Below are 24,582 nucleotides of genomic sequence, written 5' to 3'. Positions count from 1 at the left end.
GAGCCTTCCATTAGACCTGAAGGATTACATGTGAATTAATTAAACATGACAGTCAAAATGTTTTCATAGACCTATTAAAATTATTAAAAAGGGTGACACTGTTAATGACCTACAGCTCACCTGAGGATATGTTTTTATTGATTATTTTAGAGAGTGGGAGAGAGAGATTGCCTGGGCGGGGCCGGGGGGAGTGGTAGTCCATTTTTCCTGATTGGAAGTACTGAAGCATAGACTGTATGTAAGCAGAGAACTTGGCAGTGATACTGTGGAAGCAATTTAAATTCTGGTGAGTATTGACTTATCCATGCAGAACTGGCTACATAATTTGCAAGGCTCAGTGCAAAAGAAAATGTTTTTTAAATTATTAAACATTAAAAATTATTTAAAAACTAGAGGCCTGGTGCATGAAAATTCATGCACACGGGGGGGGGGGGGGTGTGGTCCCTCAGCCCAGCCTGCACCCTCTCACAGTCTGGGACCCTTGGGGGATGCCCACCTGCTGGTTTAGGCCTGCTCCCCAAGAACAGATCATCTAAAAGAAATAATCATATACTTGGGTAAGGATTTTTTAAAAAGGTAATGGTCACATGAAAATTCACTGCCGGTGGGGCTGAGGGGACTGGGGGACTCTGGCAGCAGGCGCGCAGAGAGGCTGGACCCACCTGGGGGCAGGCCCAGCCATGCACCTGCTGCTCCCCTCCTCCCCCCACCACCCTGTGGGGCTGAGGGGACTGGGTGCTGCCATCTTGTGGCTGTGAGTGCTGCCATCTTGTGAGGGCATGATGGTCAATTAGCATATTACCTCTTTATTATATAGGACTAGAGGCCCGGTGCACAAAAATTTGTGCATTTGGGGGGGTGAAGGGGGTCCCCCAGCCCGTCCTGTGCCCTCTCGAAGTCTGGGACCCCTCGGGAGATAACGACCTGCTGGCTTAGGCCTGCTCCCAGGTGGCAGAGGGCACGCCCAATCCCTAGGTGCAGCCCCTGGTCGGGCTCAGAGCAGGGCCGATTGGTGAGTTGGGGCGCCGCCCCCTGTCATGCACAGAGCAGGGCAGATCAGGAGGTTGTGATGCCACCCCTAGTCACGCTCAGGGTACAGCCGATTGGGGGGTTGGGGCACCGTCCCCTGTCACACTCAAGGCAGGGTCGATGGGGAGGTTGCGGCGCCACCCCTTGTCATGCACAGAGCAGGGCCCATCAGGGGGGTTGGGGCTCCATACCCTGTCACACACAGAGCAGGGCCAATCAGGGGGTTGAGGAGCTCTCCCCTGTCACGCACAGAGCAGTGCTGATCAGGGGGTTCGGGCGCCTTCTCTTGTCACGAACAGAGCAGGGCGGATGGGGAGGTTGTGGACCCGCCCCCTGTCACACACAGAGCCAAAGGGCGATCAGGGGGTTTGGGCACTGCCCCCGTCACGCTGATCCCAGTGCCGGGAGGCATATTACCCTTTTACTATATAGGATAGAGGCCTGGTGCATGGGTGGGGGCTGGCTGGTTTGCCCTGAAGGGTTTCCTGGATTAGGGTGGGGGTCCCCACTGCGGTGCCTGGCCAGTCTGGGTGAGGGGCTGAAGCTCCCAACCGCTCCTTTTTTTCTTTTTTTTTAATTTTTATTCTAGGCCAGCTTTAGCTCTGAGGCCTCGGCTGCTGAAAGCCAGTTTCTGGCCTTTGTTTTTCCTTCTGTATTTGATACAATGTTGCGGTCAGGCTGGCTGAAGCCTGCTGACTGAAAGCTGGTTTCTGGGGTTTGTTTAGCTTCTATATTTGCAACATAGTTGCAGCTGAGAGGCCGGCAAGTTAGGTGGGGAACGTTGGAGTCTGCAGTCACTGGAGCAAGCATGCCTCCCTGTTCGCTTCAGTGCATGGCTGCCAGCCGCCATCTTGGCTGACAGTTAATTTGCATAAGGATATGCTGATTAGCCAATGGGAAGGGTAGCGGTGACAGTTAATTTGCATAAGGATATGCTGATTAGCCAATGGGAAGGGTAGCGGTCGTACGCTAATTACCATGTTTCTCTTTTATTAGTGTAGATTATTAAATATTTCAAGATGGTGACAGCAGAGCCTCAAACCAAGTGTGGGGCCCATGTAGGCATGGAGCTTTGGGTAACTGCATAGGTGGCATACCCAGGAAGCTCTGTTTCCATATTATAAAAATCTGGAACTTAGGGACACATTTCATAAAGAACTAGAGGCCCAATGCACGAAATTCATGAAAGGGCCTTGGCCCTGGCCCCTGCCCTCCGCCGCTGCTGCGACTGGGGCCTCTGGCACCTCTGCCTTGGCCCCCACCTACTGTGGCTTTGTCCAGAAGGAAGGAAGGAAGGATGTCTGGAAGGGCGTCTGGTCTAATTAGTATATTAACCTTTTATTATTATGGATTGCACTGGTAAAGTGAGAGAATGAGAGGAGAGTTACAAGGGAGTGAAAAGAATTTCTGGAAAACATGATGTGAATGAAAGCATGCTGACAAATGAAACAGAAAGACATTGCAGCCCAAAATAATATCGAGAGAAATGCAGCAGAATTGGGAATCGATTTTCCGAGTGCTACCTAGATGAGGGGTTGGTAAGTGCAGTTTGAGAAGATGAGACCAGAAGTAATAGAACAGCCATAGCTGATGCTCATAATTCATTTCCCTCCATCAGCAAAGGCAGTCTTGTGATTACAGGGAGGCATAACACCGGGTTCTCACCTCTAAAGACAAACAGCCCAGGGAAAATTAATGCTGATTGAGGAGGGAAACAAACACACATCCACAACAGAAGAGCTACCACACCAGCTATCTAGGAAAATCCGCTCAGACCTTCATGCCTGAATATGAAATGACAACCAAGAATCATCAGACAGAGAATTACAGCAGCAACCGTGGGAAAGAACTAAACACGCATAAAAAGGGTTACTTGAGGGAACATAATTTAGTAAACAGACGGACCCCAGCAAGACGTATCCAAAGAGATGTCGGTGGGAACCCAGAAATCACGTGAAATCAGATAACCACTCAGCTGGAAAGACGGAACCAGTCTAAGTTAGAGCAGTAAGTTTAGTGGGTTCCTAATCTTCAAGAATAATTCATTGGATTTCAGGCAATAAAGACGAATGTAAAGCTGCAAGATCGTAGAGATATCGTGAAGGTTGCAAGAAAAAGAATATCAGTTAGAAACGCTAGTAAAGAAAAATGGAAACGGTATAATCATATCCACTTTGCAGGGCGCGGGGGAATTACCATTCAATAGAAAGCAAAATAAAGCACGGAACAATTTTGAGAGCAGTATTAGAAAAGAGAGGTCATTTCTTTATCTTGGTATTTCCCTCTTCAGGTGACACAGAGGTCCTTGGCTGGGCGCTGGGGGCACGGACCCCCAGGCAGTCCGTCTTGGACGAGCTCATGCTATAGCGGGGGGCACACTCGTGGTTAAGGGACTCACGGCGGCAACTTCCGGTGAGTGGATGCGCAGCCACTGAAGCAGGACCTGCGGAAAGGTTTCCTTCCAGCTTCCCCAGGACCCAACACTCAGTCGCTCGCTCAGCTTCCCCCCTTTCATCCGCGGCGCTTCTGCCTAACTGAGCCTGCGCCAGCACTAACGCGCACGCGCCCACGCCGGTCCAATCAGAATCTCAAACCCAAATTCCAGGTGGGAGGACTCCTCGCGGGGTGGGGCGGGATCTTCAGGCCGAACCACGGCCGTGATTGGTCGGTGGAGGGGACACACGTTCTCCTTTAGGGAAGCCTCGCCCGCCGGCCAAATGTAGTGAACTCTTCTCCTAATTTGGGAAGGGTCCGGCGCGGGCCTGGGCGGGGCGGCGCCGAGTGCGCCTGCGCAGAGCGTCCGCCCGGGAGCGTTCTGTTTGGGTGTTGCTTCAGCTCGGGCGGGCGGGGTGCATCTCTCACCCGCAAAACGCGCCCCGCGGGAGCCGGCAGTTTCCACGTACAGCCTGTGAGGTGCTGCCCGCTGAGGTGAGTGTGTGTGGCACCGCACTTGGCTTTGCCTGTCTCCGCGCGGTTTGAGGGGTGCTGGACCCTTTCCACGTCCCCGCCCCATCCTCCAGCTTGCACTTGGTCCTGGCCCGTGGATGCCCACTTTGCAGGGCGCGGGGGAAGCCGAGGGTGGCAAGCAGAGTTCCCTCCTTTCTGTTTCCGCACCCTCCTGCCTTCACCCATGTGCTTTGTTGTTGTCGTTTGGTGCAGATCATGTCCAAGTCCCTGAAAAAGTTGGTAGAGGAGAGCCGGGAGAAGAACCAGCCGGAAGTGGACATGAGTGACCGCGGCATCTCCAACATGCTGGACGTCCACGGCCTGTGTGAGTGCCGGGGCCCCGCCCTCCCCTTGGAGGGGCTGGAAGGGCGTGTAAGTTTTCCAAGGAACTGCCGGCCATTGTGTGAGCGGTTGTCATGGCTTATAGGCCACCCTCTGCTTGTAAACATCACTTGTCAAGACCTTGGCTCAGAAAGTTTGCAGTCAGAATGTGCTCTCTTTTGCCTGGGAAACGCGCGTGGGGGCCCGGGCAAGGATCACACAGATGGCTGCTGCTGCTGCGCCTCAGCGGTTGTCTGTGCGGATTGATGGCATTTGGGTGGATTGTCCACACGGTTTACTGAATAGCCACTTTATTTTTTAATTGAAAATCTTTTTTTAAAAAAATTATTCTTCTTTTCTCCTAATATAGGCTTTGGCCCTTGAACAAATGCCGCACAAATGTTACATGACAAGTGTTCTTGTGCCTGGAGTATGTTAAACATTTCTCGACTCATTACCATTTTGTGGGTCTGTTCTCTTTCGTTTAGGCTTTTGTTGTTTCCAGCTTGTGCCATGGTGATGTCTTCCTAACTCTCCCACTTGCCTCCAGGTTTACAGACCCTGTGGTCTAGTCTCTATTGCTCGCAGTGCTATTTTTTTCTGTAACACAGGTCTCTCTGTGTTACTCTGTGCTTTAAACCAAGGAATACAAACTCAAAGGTCTGGGGGGTAGTCATGACCGCCTTAACGGTATCCCACCTACTACTCAGATCCAAACAGTTGTTACCACCTGGAGAAGTTTGCTCAGTGTTGCCAGAATGTTTTTGTTTGTTTTGTTTTTTTTAAGGAAACAAGTATCCAGGTGAAACTTACCAATTCTCAGAAGTTGGCGATTCATTTCAGTATTTGAAAAATACTTTTTATAAAGGTGAAATAAAATACTCTTCAGGCTGAATGTGGCTTCAGTTTGGACCTTCTCTCTTAAACACCTCTGGTTGCTCATTACCAACAGTAATGCTCCAGTTTCCTTGGCGTGACATGCAGGGCCTTCCTGCGTCTGACCACAACCCACCTTAGGTCCCGTCCCCTCCGTGCATTTGGTGTCCCAGCCATTCTACCTCATTGCCCTTCCTGAGCCAGGGCACACCCTTTCAGGTTTATATACCTTTACAAGTATTGTTTCCTCCCTCTTCACTCTTCTTCGCCCAAAATGTTTTTACTGTTTATCAGGAGTCAGCTCAGACGTCCCAGCCTAGGTAAAGCCTATTCTGTCCCAAGCTGACATAGTTAGTTAACCCTCTCTCCTATGAAGCTAGACATACCTTGTTTCATGACCCTCGTTACACAGGATTGTAACCTGTTTTTAACATAGCTGTTTCTCTTCCCCGCAGGGAGCCTGCAGGGTCTTAAAGCTGGGCAAAATTCATATTTGCCTTCTTTATAATATTGCCTGGAACACAATAGGTGCTCATAATGGTTGATGGATAAAAGAAAGAAGGCTGGCTTAGGCCTGTGAGTTTATGAGATCCACACTAGTTTGTGACAATGGAGACGAAGGAGAGAGGTCCAGGAGACCCGAAAATATAATGGATTGCTTGTTAGGCGTGGAGAGAGCAGAGTCAGATTTACTGTGACTCCGTGGTTTGTGCCTGGACAGACATGGGGGATGGTGCCATTGATACATCTCTGAAAAGTTGATGAAAATTTTTAAGCTCTTAGGAAGATATCTGCCATTAGGCTTAGCTTTTGTACTGATTAGCATCTCAGCCTCCTGCTATGTGTTGGCCTCTTTCAGTGGTGATGGCTTCCCTGGGGCAGCAACAGAGCAGATGTCTCTGGTACCGAATTGGCACTTGTGGATCTGGGTGTGTCCCCGAGCTGCCCCTGCCTGGTCCTGGTGATCACCGGGGACACCGCTGCAGTGGAGGGAGGAGGTGAAGAGCTGCCAGCAGGAGGCCTGGCTCTGCTGTACACTTGGCCCCATGGCTTTCTGCTCCTTGGCACTCATTTTCTCATGGGCTTGAAGAAAGAGGTTGCTTTCAGCAGAAAAACATTATATTTCTCAGCTTTCAAGAGAATTTTTTTTTTCTGTAACATTTATAAGTAGGGAGAGAGGTGTAGCTATTTTGGTTCAGTTGCATTATCTCTTTGAGGCCTTGACTTTTATTGAAGAAAAAAGAGCCACTTGCTTCCTGAAAAAGATGTTTCCGTTGTAATATGTGGTGGTGGAAAGTAAGATCATCCTTAATTTTTCCTAGAGAGCATACTAAAGGAAGAATGTACTTCCTGGGGAGTTCAGGGGCAGTGAGTGTGGCCTCTGTGGTGTGTGTAGACCCAAGGAGTGGCTGCTTTCTGCTATTGCTCCCTGACTTTTGGAGCCAGGAGGTTCTGAATGCCTTCTGAAGCCTATTCCTCAACTGGAATTCATGTATCAGTATTGCACACATATTTTACATGTTAAAATATTTGACAAGATTATATTTATTGCAGCATGAGAAGCCACAGCCTTTTCCTTTTAACATTTTTAGCTGTTATCATGTAGTTTTATGAATAGTTTTATTGGTTTAGTGCTAAGATAAGCCTCTTTGGAGAAACTGAAAAAAATGTAAGGGCATTAAAGGGAGATTATGAGACACAATAACCATTCTCTTCCACTGAACTCCCCAGGAAGTATGTTCATTCTTATCTCCCAAAAGATAAGAATGGAGATTTGTGATCATTCTCATATGAGATGTCCATCTGTCTGTCTGCTTGGGAGAGTTGTGTCTAAGAAGCGCAGCACTGCCTCTGAGACAGTACTTGGCCTTAAAAAAATGTTTTCAGCAGCTTAGATACCAAAAGCTTTCTGATGGAGAAAACTTCATAGGCCAGAGACAGCCAGCAGACAGGTTCTAGAGCTTCCTGTCAGATTCTGGAAATGGCCAAATCCTGCTTTGCCAGGCAGGACAGTGCGGCACTCATAAGTGGGGCCTTGGAGTGGAATAGTGTGGCTTCAGATTCTCCATCTTCTACTTACTGCTGTGAAACTTCAGAGAAGCTGCTTAACCTTTCTGAGCCTCAGTTTCCTCATTGTCAAGTGGAGATGTAAGTACCCATTTGGTTGGATTGGTTCAGTGCTAAAGGCACTGATGTATGTCAGCTGCTGAGCACTATGCCTGCACATGAAATTAATGGGAAGTTCCAGATGGAACTTGATAAGCCTCAGCTATCACCAGTTCCACCATATCGGCCTGAACCAAGAATAGCATGGTTAATTAGACAGAGTGAGGGATTTGTGTCCTATGGGGATTATATACATATATATATTTATACATATATACATATATATACACACACACACACATATATATATATTACATATATATATTTTTATTGATTTCAGAGAGGAAGGAAGAGGGAGAAAGAGCAACATCAGTGATGAGAGAGAATCATCTCCTGCATACCCCGCATTGGGGATCGAGCCCACAACCCAGGCATGTGCCCTTGACCGGAATCAAACGTGGGACAACTCTGTCCACTGAGCTAAACCGGTTAGGGCCTGTGTGGATGTTTTTACGTGGCTTATTAGGATCTGGAGGGCATGGTACTTTTGCCTAGGGTTGTTACAGATTTAGATTGCTGTTATTTTTTTAATTACCCCTCATTTTTTCTTTCTCTTCATTGTTTTCCTATAGGACGTGTAATCTGCACACATGTTCTCCTTAAACCTTCCAAGTGTAATGACACCGATTTTGTTCCTTTTATTAAAGAAATTTCACTGCAGAAACTCTCCCACACAGCAGCTGTCTTCACTGGATGATAAAGTTGCTTTTGAAGGGTCCTGTAATCAGCTTCCGGGAGCTAAGAATCCCATCAGGAGCCTGCAAGATTTCCCCCATTTCTTTTACTTAAGTCTTTTGTGACGTTTTAATCTCTTCAAGTTTATTACCCTCTGGGTGTTCAGGCCTTTATCAGTTTTTTTTTCAGGTTAGGCTGAAATATCTTTCAGATCAATCTTTAAAAATAACCTGCCTCGGAGGTCTTTCTAAAGGAGCCTATAAAATAATCCACAAAAGTACTCATAGGTTCTTTGGTTTGAAAAGCTGTGTTAAACCTGGAAGTAGTCTCTTCTGTTAGGTATGTCAGTTACAGACATAACCTTGTTTTATTGTACTTCACAGATGTTGCTGATTTTTACAAATTGAAGTCAAAGACCCTCCAGCACAAAGAGATTATGACTCGCTTTATTGCAATACTGACTTTATGGAGGTAGTCTGGAACTGAACCCACAATTTCTCTGAGTATGCCTGTAGGTTGTCTTCGAGGGGAAGGTTAAAGAGCTAGGAAGACCATGTCCTGTTAGCTGTAATCTTTATTAAGACCTTTTGTATTTTGACTCCTCTAAATTGCCTGTATATGCCCACCTTTGTGTTTCTTTGTGGTTTCTTTTTTTTGTGTGTGTTTTTTAAAGTTTATCTTTATTGTTGAAAGTATTGCAGATGTCCCCTCTCTTTTTCCCATTGACCCTCTCCACCCTGCAATATCTTGGCTTGGGCAGCCCTTTTCTCTCCCCAGCTAACGAATCCCTCCCATGTCACTTAATGCTTATAAAAGAAAGAATGATTTATCTATCTACATAACTCCATTGAGATGTTTCCCCACCATCCCATCCAGCCTGGGTTAAGTGGCTCTTTTGGGCCTAGTGGGCTTGCTTCTGTTATCTCTGTACTTGGCATTGTGCTTGGGGAAAGTTGATTGAAGAAGGATGCTATTGCATTAATTAAGAGTTCAGTTGAGCTAGGGTGGACAGCATAGCACAGCTGAGGGAATGTTGCCTCTGTGTCCCTGCCACTGACTCCTCCCCGACTGTCCAGAGGGAACAGTTTACAACCATTAGGAACAACATAGAACTGTTCAGTGTTCAATTTTTTACTTCAGGACAGAGTAGAAACAAAATGTTTCATCCAGGTAGGAAATAAAATGAAGAAGAAATTGTGACCCCCTTTGATGTAACTGAAATAATAATGAATGACCTTTTACAATTTTTCAATCATCGGGCATTTCGGTTCCAGTTAGCCATGGCTTCTTTTTTGTGAGCAGCTTTATGTTACTAGCAGCCTAACCTTGGGCAAGTCACTTAACCTCTCTGTGCCTCAGATTTTGCATTTGTAAAATGGAAATAGTAATAGTAGCTACTTCATAGAATTACTGAGTCATTATCTGTGAAATGCTTTGAATACCATCTAGCATGTATGTCTTGGTCCGTTCATTCGGGCTGCTATAACAGTACCAGAGGCTGGGTGGCTTATAAGTGACAGAATTTCTCATGGTTCTGGAGACTGTAAGTCTAGAAGATCAGGGAATGGGCAGATTCCCTGTCTGGTGTGGACCCACTTCCTGTTACATAGATGGCCATCTCACTGTGTCCTCACATGGTAAAAAGGACAAGGGATCTCTTTGGAGTCTCTTTATAAAGGGCACTAATACCTAATTCATGAATGCTCGGCCCTCTTGACCTCATCACCTCCCAAAGGTTCCCCTCTCCTAATAGCATCACAAAATAGGGGTCAGGTTTCAGTATATCACTTTCAGACAGAAACCCAAACATTCAGTCTATCTCATGGCACATATTAGTCCTAATATTCACTATTATTAATATCTTAAGCTTTTATCTATGATTATATAAAATATGCAAAACAGTGTCTCTTTAGTGTTTTGAATTCTCAGTCATGGTACTTCTCTTGTCTCACTGGTTCATAATGTCTGGGCACCCAGTGCCTCCTTCCTCATCTGACTGAGGTTTCCTGGGAGACTTTAAATGGGTATGTCAGTGTGATGGGGTCAGGAGCCAGGGACAGTGAGGGAGGTGGTTGGACAGCTGGGTCTTTAACAGAATTTTAGTTGTAGTGTGTTCCTGTCTGTTGAGAATGACAGGCATTAAAACTGTTGGCAGTTTTTCAGCTAATAACTAAGATACTGTATGTCATCCTATAGCTATTTATTGAATGTATTTATTTATTTTTGTGATGGGCACGATGTAAGCTGAGTCTTTGGGAGCTTCTTCCCTGCTGAATCTTTAAATTACCCAGTGATTAATTAATATTTGCTAAGTTAAGAAAACTGTAAGTTAGTTAATGGATTAGAAGTAGTTAGATTTTTATAAGAAACCGTAACACTCATTGCTTTGCCATAATAGCCAGCTTTTAATTGTGATAAAAAGTGCTAGAGTTGATAGGGATAATAATTGCAAACCAGATCCTAGATCCTCTTTCATAAATTTTACAAGAACCTGGTTTAAATAATTCGATCTAGATATCTGAGATACATTATTACAAAGCAAAAACTAGAATTGATTTCTTTACATCGCATAAAGGTCTCTTGCTTCATTGAATAGCAAGTTTGTACAGGTTGATTTTTTATTTTATTTTTTAAGGCAAAAGCATAAAAATGTGGCCTAGGAACAGTCCATGTAAGTGAAGTGCCAGACCAGCATGAGTCAGCGTTGAGCCTCTGCGGGTTCCTCAGGCTTCCTCAGCTCACACTCACCATCATTCACTCCTGCTTGGGCAGTTGCTTCCTCTTGCCCCGTCATGCCTCTTTCTTCAGGTAAAGGGATACCCTCTTTTATGGTACTTCATCCTAGAAGCTTATAGCCAAAGAAACCTCCCCTTGCTATGGTCTGTCTGATCCAAAGCATCTTTATGATTGGGGCATTTCATAACTTCAGTGTGGCCTGAAGCCTCTGCTAGAGGCGGAGGCATGGGGGCTTCCGAATAGAAAGGCACTGATCAATGAGTTTCCCAGTGAAAGATAGGGCGAATGTAATTTGCCGTTGCTCCTTGGGGCATATTTCATCAGTGTGTGATGTTTAACAGTGCTGGGGCTGCCATGCACAATACCACAGATGGGATTGGGGGCGGGGGCAGGGGGGGCACTTAAACAACAGACATTTTCTCACAGTTTGAAAGGCTGGAAGTCCAAAATCAAGGTGTAGGCAGGGCAGGTTTCTCTTGAGGCATCTCTCCTTGGCTTGCGATGGCCACCTTCTCGCTGTGTCCTCACATGGTGTTCCCTCTGAGCATGCCTGTCCCTGGTGTCTCTCTGTGTGTCCACTTTCCTTGTCTCATATGGATACAGTTTGGATTACGGCTGACCTAATGGCTGCATTTTAACTTGTTTAAAGGTCCTGTCTTCAAATACAGTGACATTCTGAGATACTGGGGGTTAGGGCTTCAACACAGGAATCTTAGGAGCCACAGTTCATCCCATCACATCTACATTAGAGGTTCTGAATGGTTCATGCTTGAGTGCTTACACTGGGGCGAATGCTTCTCTCTTATAACATCACTCCTTGCTGCAGCGTTTACAGATGAGCAAGCAGAAGGTGATCTAGAGGCTGTAAGTCCCAGCATCACACAGTTAGTGGCAGAATCAGAGTTCACACTTAAGTGTATCTAACACCTTTGTTCTATCATAACCGTGCTGTGTTGTTTCCCACCCCTGAAGTGTAACAGAGATCTGGGTCAGATGTTAAGGAATGGGATTTCTGGGGTGCCTGGGACAGCAGGCCTTACTACAAAGCATTCACTTTCAGAATTCTTGAAAACTCTGGAAAAAAACAAGGATCATTTGGGTAGCCTGCAGCCTGGAAACTTAGGTTTATCATATTTTTTTCTTTATTTTACTTTTTTCATTCCCATTTATTCCCCCTTATACCCTCCTCCATCTTTGTCTACCCCCTGGAATCACCCCAATGTTTTCCATGTCCATGAGTTCTTTCTCTCTCTCTCTCTTTTTTTTTTTTTTTTGGCTCAATCCCTCTATTCACCCAGCTTCGCTCCCAGAACTGTCAGCTCGCTCTCTATAAGTCTGTCTTACCATATTGTTGCAGAGCTTTAACTGTGGAGGAAAACACTAGAAGCAACTTATTCTCTATCTGGTCAGTATTAACTGTGAACCTTTCTTTTTCCTTATGGTTTTCCAAAAAACGATTAATCTTAACTGAATTTATCGATCAAATGTGAGATGTCTTTGCACTGTATATTCATTTTTTCTGTCTTCAAACGTAGAACATTAGTTCAGAACACTCTGTGAAGTCTGGTGCTAGAAAAGATTGTGTTTGGGAAATATTGGTATATATATATATATATATATGTATATATCTCCAGCGACTGGAAAGGCAAAATGACCAGAATGACTGGTGGCGATGACACGCACTGCAGTAGCCAACCAGCCTGATCCAGGCCCCAATTGGCCCCCCATCCCCAGCCAGCCTGGCCCCCAATTGGCCCCCAACACCTCGATCGGGGGTGGGGCCTGCTGGCCAATCGCCCGTGGCCCCTCCCCCTAACCTGCCCAGCCTGATGGGCCCCCATTGGGGTGGGCCGGCTGGACCCCACCCATGTGCGAATTCGTGCATCAGGCCTCTAGTCTACACTAATAAAAGACAAACATGCAAGTTGACCGTACCTTCGCTACGCCTTAAGCCATGCCCACCAGCCAGTCAAAGCGGCTATATGCAAATTAACCCAACCAAGATGGGGGCCGGCAGCCACGGAGCTGGAGCAAGCAGGAGCTTGGTTGCTCCAATGATGGAGGAAGCCAAGCTTCCCGCCTGCCATGGCGGCTCTGAACTCCACTCAAAGCAACAAAGTTTCAATTATAGAAGGTAAATAAACCCCAGATACCTGCTTTCAGCCGGCCGTGGCTACAGAGCTGGAGTGAGCAGGAGTGGGTTGCCCCTGGCGATGGAGGAAGCCAAGCTTCCCTCCCGCCCGCCCTGGCCACCCTCCCTGGCTGACTCTGAGCTCCTCTCAAGGCTACAAAGTTTCAATTATAGAAGGTAAATAAATCCCAGAATAATAAAAAAAGGAGAGGCTGGAAGCTTCCGTCACCCGGGGGGCTTGGCCAGCCTGAAAATGACCCTCAGCCCCTCACCCAGGCTGGCCAAACCTCCTTGGCGTGAGGATCCCCACTGGGGGAGGGGGGCCTTGATCAGCCTGCAAACAGCCATCAGCCCCTCACCCAGGCTGGCCAGGCACCCCAGTGGGGACCCCCACCCTGAAGGGGGTGTGACCAGCCTGCAAACAGCCATCAGCTCCTCACCCAGGCTGGCCAGGCACCCCAGTGGGGACCCCCACCCTGATCCGGGATACCATTCAGGGCAAACCAGCTGGCCCCCACCCATGCACCAGGCCTCTATCCTATATAATAAAAGGGTAATATGCAAACTGACCCTAACAGCAGAAAGACTGGGAATGACTGGTCACTATGACACACACTGACCACCAGGGGGCAGATGCTCAATGCAGGAGTTGCCCCCTGGTGGTCAGTACACTCTCACAGGGGGAGCTCTGCTCAGCCACAAGCCATGCTGACGGCTGCCAGTACAGCGGTGGTGGTGGGAGCCTCTCCTGCCTCCTCAGCAGCACTAAGGATGTCCAACTGCAGCTTAGGCCTGCTCCCCGCTGGCAAGTGGACATCCCCCGAGGGCTCCTGGGTTGCCAGAGGGATGTCTGACTGCCAGCTTGGGCCCGATCCCCCAGGGAGCAGGCCTAAACCAGCAGGTGGACATCCTTCGAGGGGTCCCAGACTGTAAGAGGTCATAGGCTGGGCTGAGGGACCCCCCCCCCCCCCCCCCCACCTGAGTGCACAAATTTTTGTGCTCCAGGCCTCTAGTATATCAAAACAGAATAAACCTGAATTACATCAGATGGTACTGTTAGTTATCATTTACCTCTGTTTCGTAAAGAAGCTTTCATTTAATATATTTTTCTGCACATCAGTTAATTATTCTTCTAGGCTCAGAATAGGTCTCAATTTTAAGTCCAAACTGGGCCACATGAAAGACACACATGAGACCACATAGTTAACTGTAAGAGGTCTTGGCCTCTTGTGGTTTTTTTTTTAAGGCATAGTGCAGACCAGAGATTGGTAACCTGGTTTGCAACCTCAGTATATAAAAGACTGTTTTGCAAATGTTCATATGTAAGATGGTTTTTTAAGTCTTCAGGTTGTATGAAAGTTACTTATTTAACCTATTATATGTTTGTATTCTACAAGTTGTGCCTTCTTTAGTAGAAGCATAAAATACAGATAATATAATTAAAATGCCATGTATAATGGAGTGTATTAATACACATACACAAACGTACATACATGCCATTTGCGAGTCATTGTACTAAGCTCTCCTTATGGCTTATTTCTTTTGAACCTCACAGTTTCATTATGAATATTATCATCCTTTCCTCATCATCTTTCAGGTTATACCTGAGGAAAGGGATTTCTAGAACTTAAGTGACTAGCTCTGAGTCACACAGCTAATAACTAGAGGAGCATTGGCTTGGAACCCAGGCAGACAGACTTCAGAAATTGTGTTCTTAGCTTATGCTATCTCACCTTATTTATGTCGCTAACATTTTTGACAGGCACATCACATCCTATAAAATAAAGAGGTAATATGCAAATTAACCCTCACACCCTTACAAGATGGTTGCCTACAACCAGGTTGGCAGGAGGGTTAGTGAGGGGTGTGACCAGACGACTGAACAGCAGGCTGCGTGGGGTGATCAGGTCGGTGAGGTCCTGTGAGGGGAAACCAGGTTGGCGGGGCGGGGGACATTTGGGGGCAACCAGGTCATTGGGGCGGGGGGGCACTTGGGTGCAACCAGGCCAGCAGGGGGGCAGTTGGGGGTGACCAGGCAGGCAGAGGGGGGCAGTTAGGGGCGACCGGGCCAGCAGGGAGGGGGCAGTGGGGGTGACCTGGCTGGCACACAGAGGCAATGAGGGGCAATCAGGCTGGCGGAGGAGGGGGGGCAGTTAGGGGCAACCAGGCAGGCAGGCAGGTGAGCGATTAGGAGCCAGTGGTCCAGGACTGTGAGAGGAATGTCTGACTGCCGGTTTAGGCCCGATCCCAGGGGCAACCAGGCCGGCAGGGGGTGCACTTGGAGGAGATCAGGCAGTCGGACATCCCCCAAGTGGTCCCGGATTGGAGAGGGTGCAGGCTGGGCTGAGGAGACACCCCCCCGCCCCCGGGCACAAATTTCATGCAGCGGGCCTCTAGTATAAAGATAAGAAGGCTAATTCAGTAAGTGTACACTGTGTGTCTATGGGCACACCGGTCCCATTGTAGAAGACATGGCACCTGCCTGTATGGGGAAGTGATTCAGTATTGATTTAGGAATGTGTTTCTGGATGTCCACAGAAGTGGACTTGCTCCTGCTCATGCCGACTGGCTGAGGACACAGGAATCTTCTTTTTTCCCAAAACACTTACACATAGTTTTAAAAAATCCAGTTCAGCCGAAACCGGTTTGGCTCAGTGGATAGAGCGTCAGCCTACGGACTGAAGGGTCCCAGGTTCGATTCCGGTCAAGGGCATGTACATGGGTTGTGGGCACTTCCCCAGTGGTAGATGTGCAGGAGGCAACTGGTCGATGTTTCTCTCTCATCGATGTTTCTAACTCTCTATCTCTCTCCCTTCCTCTCTGTAAAAAAATAATCAATAAAATATATTTAAAAAAAAAATCCAGTTCAAAAAAATGTATTGAGGTGTTCATATGGATGAGTGCATGCACAATGTACAGCTTAACACATTTTCAGACCAAGAAGCAGAACAGGATCAGCACCCAGGAGCACCTGCACCTCCCAGCTGCTGTCCCCTCAGTGATTCTCCCGATTCTGAAAGCATAGATCAGTTTTGTCTGCGCACCATTAAAAAAAAAAGGATTATATAGTGTGCACTCTCAAGTGTCTGATTCTCTTGCTCAGCATCATGTTCATGAGATTTACTCACATTGTGAAGTTGGTTATAGATCCAGTGAGTGACTCCATCAGTTTACCAGTATCATCCATCTGCTGTTGATGGACATGTGGGTCATTTCTAGGCTAGGGCTGATACGGACAGTGCTGCTATCTATTTATATTTTAATCCTCACCTGAGGATATGCTGACTGAGTTGAGAAAGAGAGACAGAGAGAAACAGAGAAGCATTGATGTGAGAGAGAGAAATCGATTGGTTGCCTTTGGTATGTGCCCCGACTGGGAATGGAACCTGCAATCTGGGTATGTGCCCTGACTGGGAATTGAACCCGTGACCATCCAGTGCACCCAGCCAGGACAGATGCATGTCTTTTTTTTCGTTGCTGTTGTTTGTAGACCTAGGAGTGGAATTGTTGGGTCGTGGAGTACGGTCTTATATACTTGTTAAAATGGAAGAGAAGAATCACCAAAATGGAAATATTTGAAACTCAGAACAGTCCCCTTTTATTTGTGGTTTTGTTTGTTGTGGTTTTGGTTACCTGTGTCATCCTTGGTCCAAAAATATTAAATGAAAAATTCCAGAAATAAACGTAAGTTTTAAATTGTGTGCTGTTCTGAGTCTTGTGAAATCTGCTGTCTCACTCCATCCCCCTGGACCTGAATCATCGCTTTGCCCCTCGTCTCCATGTTGTAGACGCTCGCTGCCTTTTAGTCACTGAGTAGTAGCATATCTGCTATTGCAGTTCTGCAGTGCTTGTTATTTACTTAATAATGGCCCCAAAGCATGAGAGTAGTGATGCTGGCAGTTTGGATATGCCAGAGAGAAGCCCGAAAGTGCTTCCTTTAAGTGAAAAGGTGAGTATAGTCAATAAAATATTTTGAGATGGAAAGAGACACTTACACACACATTCATGTAACTTTTATTACAGTATATTGTTACAGTTAGTCTATTTTATTGTTGTTAATCTCTTACTGTGCCTAATTTATAAATTAAACTTTATCATAGGTAAGTATATATAGGAAATATCACAGTATATATAAGGTTCTGAACTATCTGTGGTTTCAGGCTGCCATTGGGGGTCTTGGAATGCATTCCCTATGGATAAGGGGGAACAACTGTAGTAAGGGAGGCAATCAAACACCATGACACATTATTGAATATAATGCATAAAGGTGTAAGCTGATCTGAAACTCCCATTAAAAGGGAAATGCTTGAGTCTGGCTGGCATGGCTCAGTGGTTGAGCAGTGACCTATGAACCAGGAGGTGACAGTTTGATTCCTGGGCAGGGCACATGTCCGGGTTGTGGGCTTGATCCCCCATAGGGGCTGTGTAGGAGGCCGCCAATTGATCAATGATTCTCTCTCATCATTGATGTTTCTATCTCTCTCCCACTCTCCCTTCCTTTCTGAAATAAATTTTATATATATATAAAATCTAAATTTAAAGGGGAAATACTTGTTAAGTTTTTTCAAGGTTAGTAAAATCTTTAAGGTCCAGAGTCAGTTTTATTCTATATCTGCCTTCCTCTCTACTTCCCCCTCCTTCTATGGGTTGTCTGTATTGACTAATTTTTCTTGCTTGAACTATGTTATCTGTGTAACATAAAATATGTGTATTTTTAAATATATATTTTATTGATTTTTTACAGAGAGGAAGGGAGAGGGATAGAGAGTTAGAAACATCGATCAGCTGCCTCCTGCACACCTTCTACTGGGGATGTGCCCGCAACCAAGGTACATGCCCTTGACCGGAATCGAACCTGGGACCTTTCAGTCCGCAGGCCAACGCTCTATCCAGTGAGCCAAACCTGTTAGGGCTAGGTGTATTTTTAGAAACTAGTTCTAGAACCCCAGAAATCAAAAAGTTAAGCTCCTCATTTACAGGTAAAGTGATTTTACAGAAGGGTAAAGTGAGTTTTCTCAGGTTCCACAGGCACCAGAATCAGAACTGAAGTGCAGCCCAGGTTCCCAGATTCCAGATCTTCAGCTTCTTTCCAATATGGGAAAATACTGTCCACACCAGGATGGAGTGTTCAAGATGATGGAAATTCCTGTTTTACCAAAACGAGGATTAACCTGAATGGGAAAATTCCTTTCTATTTGAATGAAATATGACAGTTACATCAAGTAACTCAAGCAGCCTGAGACCCAGATTGTAATCCCATGAGACCCTGATAAAAATCCCTGCATTTCTCTAGAGCACACCTTCCTCATTTTGAAGATGAAAGTCTGAATTCAATTATTTGATTCTGTGAAAAAAATTTTACAAAAGAGATAAGAAACAACTAATATTTTTGTGATGCCTGCTACATCAGTATACTATGTTGAGCACTTTATAGCCACTCACTAGAATAAAAAATGTTAAAGTAAAATACGGTAATGCCATTAATAACTAATGTTTACCAGATTCTTAAAACGTGGCTGGCACAGTTGTAAGCACTTTGTTACCTCACATATTCTTCATAACAACCCTTTATAATAGTCCTATTGTTAACCTCCTCTTGTGGAATTTCAAATGAGAACAATGAGGTACAGAGAGGTTGAGTAACTTGCCCATGGTTTCAGAGCTCATGAGCAGAGAACTCTTTAAATGCTATTTCCAAACAAGAAACTCATTAATTCTGACCCTGTTTTTTACTGGCCAAACAAATAGAGCAAACAAATATCCACAAATGGCCAAACTGTATGGCATTTTTATCCAAAAGATAAAAAGGAATCTTAGTCCATCAGTCCATTTTTCTCCCCAAACGAGGACATGGGCAGTATCAAGTGCACATGCTTTCCTTTTCAGACAATATGGTGCATTCTCAACTTCTGTGTATCTCTGGAGATGAGTAAGGAGCTGGTGGGGCACAGGCACTTTTTTCTTCCCGGGGCCTGGTGGGAGATGTTTCTCTCCGACGACTCATTTCTCTCCTTGAGCAGCCTCCAGCTCTGCCTCCCTCCATACCTCTTACCTCAACCCCAGAGTCCGGATTGCCTGGAAAGGCACACCTCCTTCAGAAGCAGGAAGCGTGCACTCATAGACCTGCTGCCTACACAGAAGGTGTCCTTGGAGCTTAAAGAGCTGGGAGTCCTTCAGCAGCCACTCGATGCTTGAGAACCCCTGTGCCACCTGTCTCACCTGCACCCATGGTTTGGTCTCATGGGCGGTTCATTATTTTTACCCTTGGCTTTCAGCTTCTCATCCTATGGCATGCCTTATCCTGACCTCTAGCTGCTTCCTTCCCCAGCCTCAGATAACTAGTTTCCTGGATGGACACTCAGCTGTTCCCAGCTCAGACCTGGTGTATATTTTTTTCTGACCAGCTACAGGGTCCCTAGATCTTCTCCTGGCATGATGTCTGTCCCCACAGTCCGGCTCCAGCCTCTTCCCCTGCCTTCTCTCACACACACTGATGTGTCCCCGATGGCCCCCACAAAGCCACGCCTCACTCCAGAGACCATTAGACTCCTCACCCCCAGCCTTCTGCCCGGCAGAGCTCCAACAACACGATCACAGCAACCTATGCATCAGCTGAACCAATGCAGAATTTCCTAATTACTAATAAACATAACCACCATGTTTTGAGAACTTACTCTGTACCAGATACTACTGACATCATTCTGTATTTAAAGAGCAGCATTTTTTTTTTTTTTGCATTTTACCAATGGGAAAAATCATTATATATTAAGAATATTAAACCTTTGCCTGTCATAGGCAGTAGTCCCCTCTTACCTGCAAGGGATACAGTCCAAGAACCCTAGTGGATGCCTGAAACCACAGATAGTACTTAATGTCCCAATTGATGCAAAGCCCCTCACACCTTCAATGACCAGCTCACGAGATGTTCTCACATGTGAATCTCTGCTCTTATTTATGTATCGAAAGAAGTATCGCTTTTTTTCAATGACCAATATGATAAATTGCTTTCTGTTGAGTGAAAGAGCAATTAATTATGGTTGATGGACCCTTCATCTGTAAGTAGAATTCAGTTAAGTAATCAGTTTTAAAAACTTGCTACTAAAGAATTTCCAACTCTCCAAAGTAATTAATTATGAAGTAAAGGAAGGTTTTCATACCGTGGTGATTATTTTTGAAGTTTTAAATTTGAATGAAATTTAAAAAAAAATGTTTTTCTGATTCTGAGTGTGTTGATGAATATGATATTTGTATTATATCTTGGTACCAAACATTTTATTGTCTGTCTTCACTTTAATATATTGTCAGAAGGTGCATATTTAAGAAGATCTGAATCGGTATCTTACTACCATGGGTGAAATAACATCAGCCATGTGTCACGGCAGGCATTTTTATCATGCATCGTGGAGACATAGAACCCAAATTGGTCAGCACTGCTTCCTGGTGCTGACATCTGGCTGCTCCCACATCCCTGTGGAGTCTCTGAGTCAGCATTGTGTAGGGCTGTTGCTATGTCTAGCCTACTGGGGAGCCAAAATGGAAAAGCCACTTGGACCATTCTTCATCATAAAGAATAAAGTTCAAATTAATTCTTTTTGGTCTGCAACTTGGGAGGAAACAAATTAACATAGGATACTATATGCAGTGTAATTCGAGGGGTAGCACAGAATTTATTTTTCTTTTAATTTCAGAGAGGGAGAGAGAGAGAGAGAAACATCAGTGATGAGAGAGAATCATTGATTGGCTGCCTCCTGCAAGCCCCACACTGGGGATGGAGCCTGCAACCCAGGGATGTGCCCTGACCGGGAACCAAACTGTGACCTCCCGATTCTTAGGTCAATGCTCACCCACTGAGCAACGCCAGCCGGGTGTAGTACAGAATTGGAATGGTGCCCCCTGGAGTTGTCAAACAAGGTGGCCCTCTTTGAATATCCCAGGAGGTACGGTGGTTCTCCCAACATGGCAATATTTGATACCACAGGAGCTGTCAAGAAGGGGTGACCATTGGCCTTCTGATGAAAGCAGTGTTTTTCTGATGGCTTCAATTCAGAGTGTAGTCCAGTTTTTGTGACCAATGTTATAGAACCTTTCGCTTGTAACCCAAAGATGGCTGATTCCGACCTGTGACAAGGTTGCAGAAATTTTCAGGCCTCATACCACTTTGTGCGTTTTCAAGCCTCATCCCCCTAGTGTCATCCTGGCCGTGTTTTCTCTGGCTGTAAATGTCATGCTGTAAAGCCAGAACTTTCTACCTTCTCTAAAGTGCTACCAAAGGGATAATTTGCTTTCTAATTTACCAAAATGAAAGTAGAGACAAGTTCCAGTGTGCCACATCTTTGTGATATGTTGGGTTATTTTGAAAGTAAGTCGATAATTTCATCTTAAGGGGCTGTGGATTTTATCATGCTTATTTTTCTCATCTCATGCTGCCTACTTTGTGCTGCAGAAGAAGGAAAAAAACTGAACCTATTTTACATAATATCTGCTTCCATTGTGTTATCTAGAAAAGGCAATTCTTTTTCTAGCAGTGTTTAGTTAGTCCTTTGATTTTTCTGAGTTTATTTCATTAAGATATTGGCTGCTCCCTCCTGTCCTGTACCTTCCCTGTTTTCCATCTCAGATATGGAAGCTGGGATTGCTTCCATAACCTCCAGTTGCCATATGTCTTCCACGTTCCGCTTCAGGGCCTGGTGCACCTCTGCCTTATAGCCTTTTGGATGTGTCATTCACCCCACAATAGTAACATTTCCTTCTCAACTGCCATCATCCCTGCAGATATATTTCTTTCCTCAGTAATCCTTTTATACCTCACATTGTAGGGTTTAACCTTGCATTTTAAGATTTTTGGGCTTGTTCACTAAATTGAGTGACTAAGTAATTTGTCATCCAAACCAGTACAGTTCTGAGAGGAACAGCAGACATAATCTCAGACTGTCCCAGGCTAACGAGGAGGTATGGTCAACATTACTTCTACAAGGATCTCCAAGATAGCGACACCTCGACGCTCAGTGTGCTCAGTAAATACCCAGTCAGCGAGTCCTTGACTGTCTCTCTTGTGAAATTTCTGAAGCAGCCAATTCCTCCTTGAGCATTTTCCTGCTGATTCCCCTTTTGGCTAGACAACAAATGATCATAAATCATGTATACAGTGCCAGCAACCTCACCCCACCACACTTTCCCTCACAAACACCTCCCTCCTAATGGTTTTGTTTCCCACTATTCATTTTGGTCTGAAATAGTGTTCACTCAAATCCCATTTCTAAAGGCTAGAGATGGAATGACAGTCAAGGCATGCTAACACTTAACTGTGTATGTCAACACAATTCTTATTTAGTTGACTTTTGAAAATATTCTACTTTCAACCATACTTCTTAGTTATTTGGTTGACTTTTGAAATATACTCGTCTTTGAAAATGGCTGGGCAAAGCATAGTTTAATATTGTTGTAGGAATTTCAATAACAGTCCTCACTGTTCTGGCAGTGCCCATTCTTGACAGCTAATGGCTTAGCAGGACGATTAAAGTGTGTTATTCATACAGTGGAAGGTCTCCCAGTGTGTGATCCAGGTCAGGGTACAGCCTGCTCCCGTTTCCCCAACTTGTTTGACTAGAGTGGCTTTTGTACTTTTAAATAAGCCATTCTATCTTGCTAGACCTTTTCTCCCCTCCTTCCCCTTTTTAAAGAATTTTTATGAGTTTATTGGAGCCGAAGTGATGACAATTGCCAGGAAGCAAAATCTCGAAGGACTGAGAAAATGCTCCTCCCTTCTTTTTTAACAGTGCAGTTTCCATAGGAGACTCACAATGAACTCGACATTGCCAAGTGGGAGGGAGCCGTGGCTTTTATGAATATTCCTGTCTCTACTCGGTCTTTGCCTGTACCAGGCTTTGTGATTGATTCTGTCCAATCTTACTGCTCTCCCCATAGGCCCAGCCCAGAGTCCTTTGTTGTCCGAAATATTTCCTCTAAGGTCTTTCATTAACTTTTTCTTTTCTGCTCTAATTTTTCTCCTTCTTACCTACTTTAGCATGTAGCCCTGTAACAATAGTAAGAAAAGAAAAAAAAAGTACATTCTAGTAATGTGATCAGCTGAAGCAACAACTGGATTTCTGTTCTCTATTTAAAAAAAAGAAACTTACACATTTTACCACTTTATTCTTGCTAAATGCTTGTTGAAATGACACACTGAAATAATTAAAGAGAACCAGCTTTCACTACTTAAATCTTTCATCATAAATGTTAGTTGGGAGGAGAGCAAAATTTCTTTGTTTTTAATTAGTTGTGATATTTTAGGAAAAATTAAGGCAGGAGGAGATAGGATTATTAGTTTTCTTTATAATCACAGTTGATTTCTATGACACTTAATTGGAGTAGTTTGCTAGTGGCAGAGGTTGTTAGTTGTCTGCTAGTTTCAGTTTGCTCCATCTTTCTTGATAATAAAACCCCTAATTTTAGCTGGCACATGGTCACCTAGAATACAGACTGCATTTCCCTGCCTCCCTTGCAGCTAGGCCTGACTGCATTACAAAATTTTGATTAATTGTTTATAAGTAGAAGTGCCATGTGTAACTTCTTGGAAGTTTTCTAAAGGAGGAAGGCATTTTTTTTTCCCTTTCTGTCTTTCTGAAGGGAATGCAGACATGATGGCTAAACTCATGTAGCCATTGTAGACCATGAGATATGATTCATGCATTGGGGATGGTTGATCAATAAGATACCAGGAACCTCTGGATTGCCTGTGTATAAAAAAGAGAGAAACTGCTGTTATGTGTAACCTTTGTTATTTGTAGTTTGTCCTCACATGAGGTTGATCATAGTCTCAACTGATCTATCTGTGAATCCATTTAATCTTGTTTGGTAGGAGGGCAGCTCTTTGATTCTTTTTTTTTTATCAGACTATATAACATAGAGATAAAGGAATGCTTTGTTTGGTGGGCAAGAAAATCTTAACTTTTATAAGCAAAAAATGTATGAGATGTTCTGCAGTGTCTAAAATCTTAGATGTTATGTGACTCTTACAGATCACAAACATGCTCTTCTCCTTCCTCTTTGCCTTTTTCTTCCCCCTTCTGTAGTTGATTCAGTCTGAAAGCCAGTAAGTGGGACAGAAAAAGAGAGGTGTTCAGATTTGGGGGCATGATGGCCTACACCATGTGTGGAAACCTGAGTGGGATGAGGGGGGGCATCTGTGCGGGGTGGCAAACCTGGCTTGGGAGGTTTGAAGCCAGGCAGGGCGAGAAGGGTGAGGGCAGATGAGGAGGGTGAGTCTGACAGAGTGTGATGGTGGAAGGAGGAGGTGGGGGGAGATCTGTTGCTGCATTATTACATTGGATGGTTGAAAGTACTCAGAAGAATCCACAACATACATGGTTTAGCAGGAGTAAGAAAACATGGTGAGCCTCTGGGGTCCGGGAGGCTCACTGGTGATTCCCTAGGATGGTTTTTTTTAGCTGCTCAGAACATATTTGGTCTCCAGATATGAACCATCAAGACATGTGGAAGAACCAGGGTTTCAGGGAAGCCCAGCCAAAAATGTCCAGCAGTGTCTTTTATGCCCGACTGGTCATGTACCTGTAGCCAGGTGTAAGCCATCAATCTGCATGTCCCTCGACTTGTATAAGCTGGCTCTGGGGACTTCTGGGGCAGTTTCAACTTTAAATGAAACATCAAACATCTCTAGCCAACCTACTTGTCCTGCTTGTGAC

The 24,582-nt window shown here is 45.2% G+C and overlaps 1 protein-coding gene across 1 annotated transcript in view; it reads left to right on the top strand.

Annotated features, from left to right (window-relative positions):
• The first annotated feature begins 3,728 nt into the window (after window positions 1-3,728).
• The window catches only part of RSU1 (Ras suppressor protein 1), a 198,195-nt gene continuing 177,341 nt past the window's right edge, over window positions 3,729-24,582 (top strand). Inside the window, exons 1-2 of the mRNA XM_070432347.1 lie at window positions 3,729-3,957; window positions 4,189-4,300. Of these exons, the coding sequence (XP_070288448.1) occupies window positions 4,192-4,300 (109 nt within the window). The 5' untranslated portion in view covers window positions 3,729-3,957; window positions 4,189-4,191. The remainder of the gene's footprint in view (window positions 3,958-4,188; window positions 4,301-24,582) is intronic.

This window comes from Myotis yumanensis, unplaced genomic scaffold (genome assembly GCF_028538775.1).
Source record: "Myotis yumanensis isolate MYYU_CA2020_CCGP unplaced genomic scaffold, mMyoYum1.0.hap1 SCAF_1, whole genome shotgun sequence".
Taxonomy (NCBI): Eukaryota; Metazoa; Chordata; class Mammalia; order Chiroptera; family Vespertilionidae; genus Myotis; species Myotis yumanensis.
Note: the sequence above shows the minus strand (reverse complement) of the source record. Positions and strands in the feature narration are given on the sequence as shown.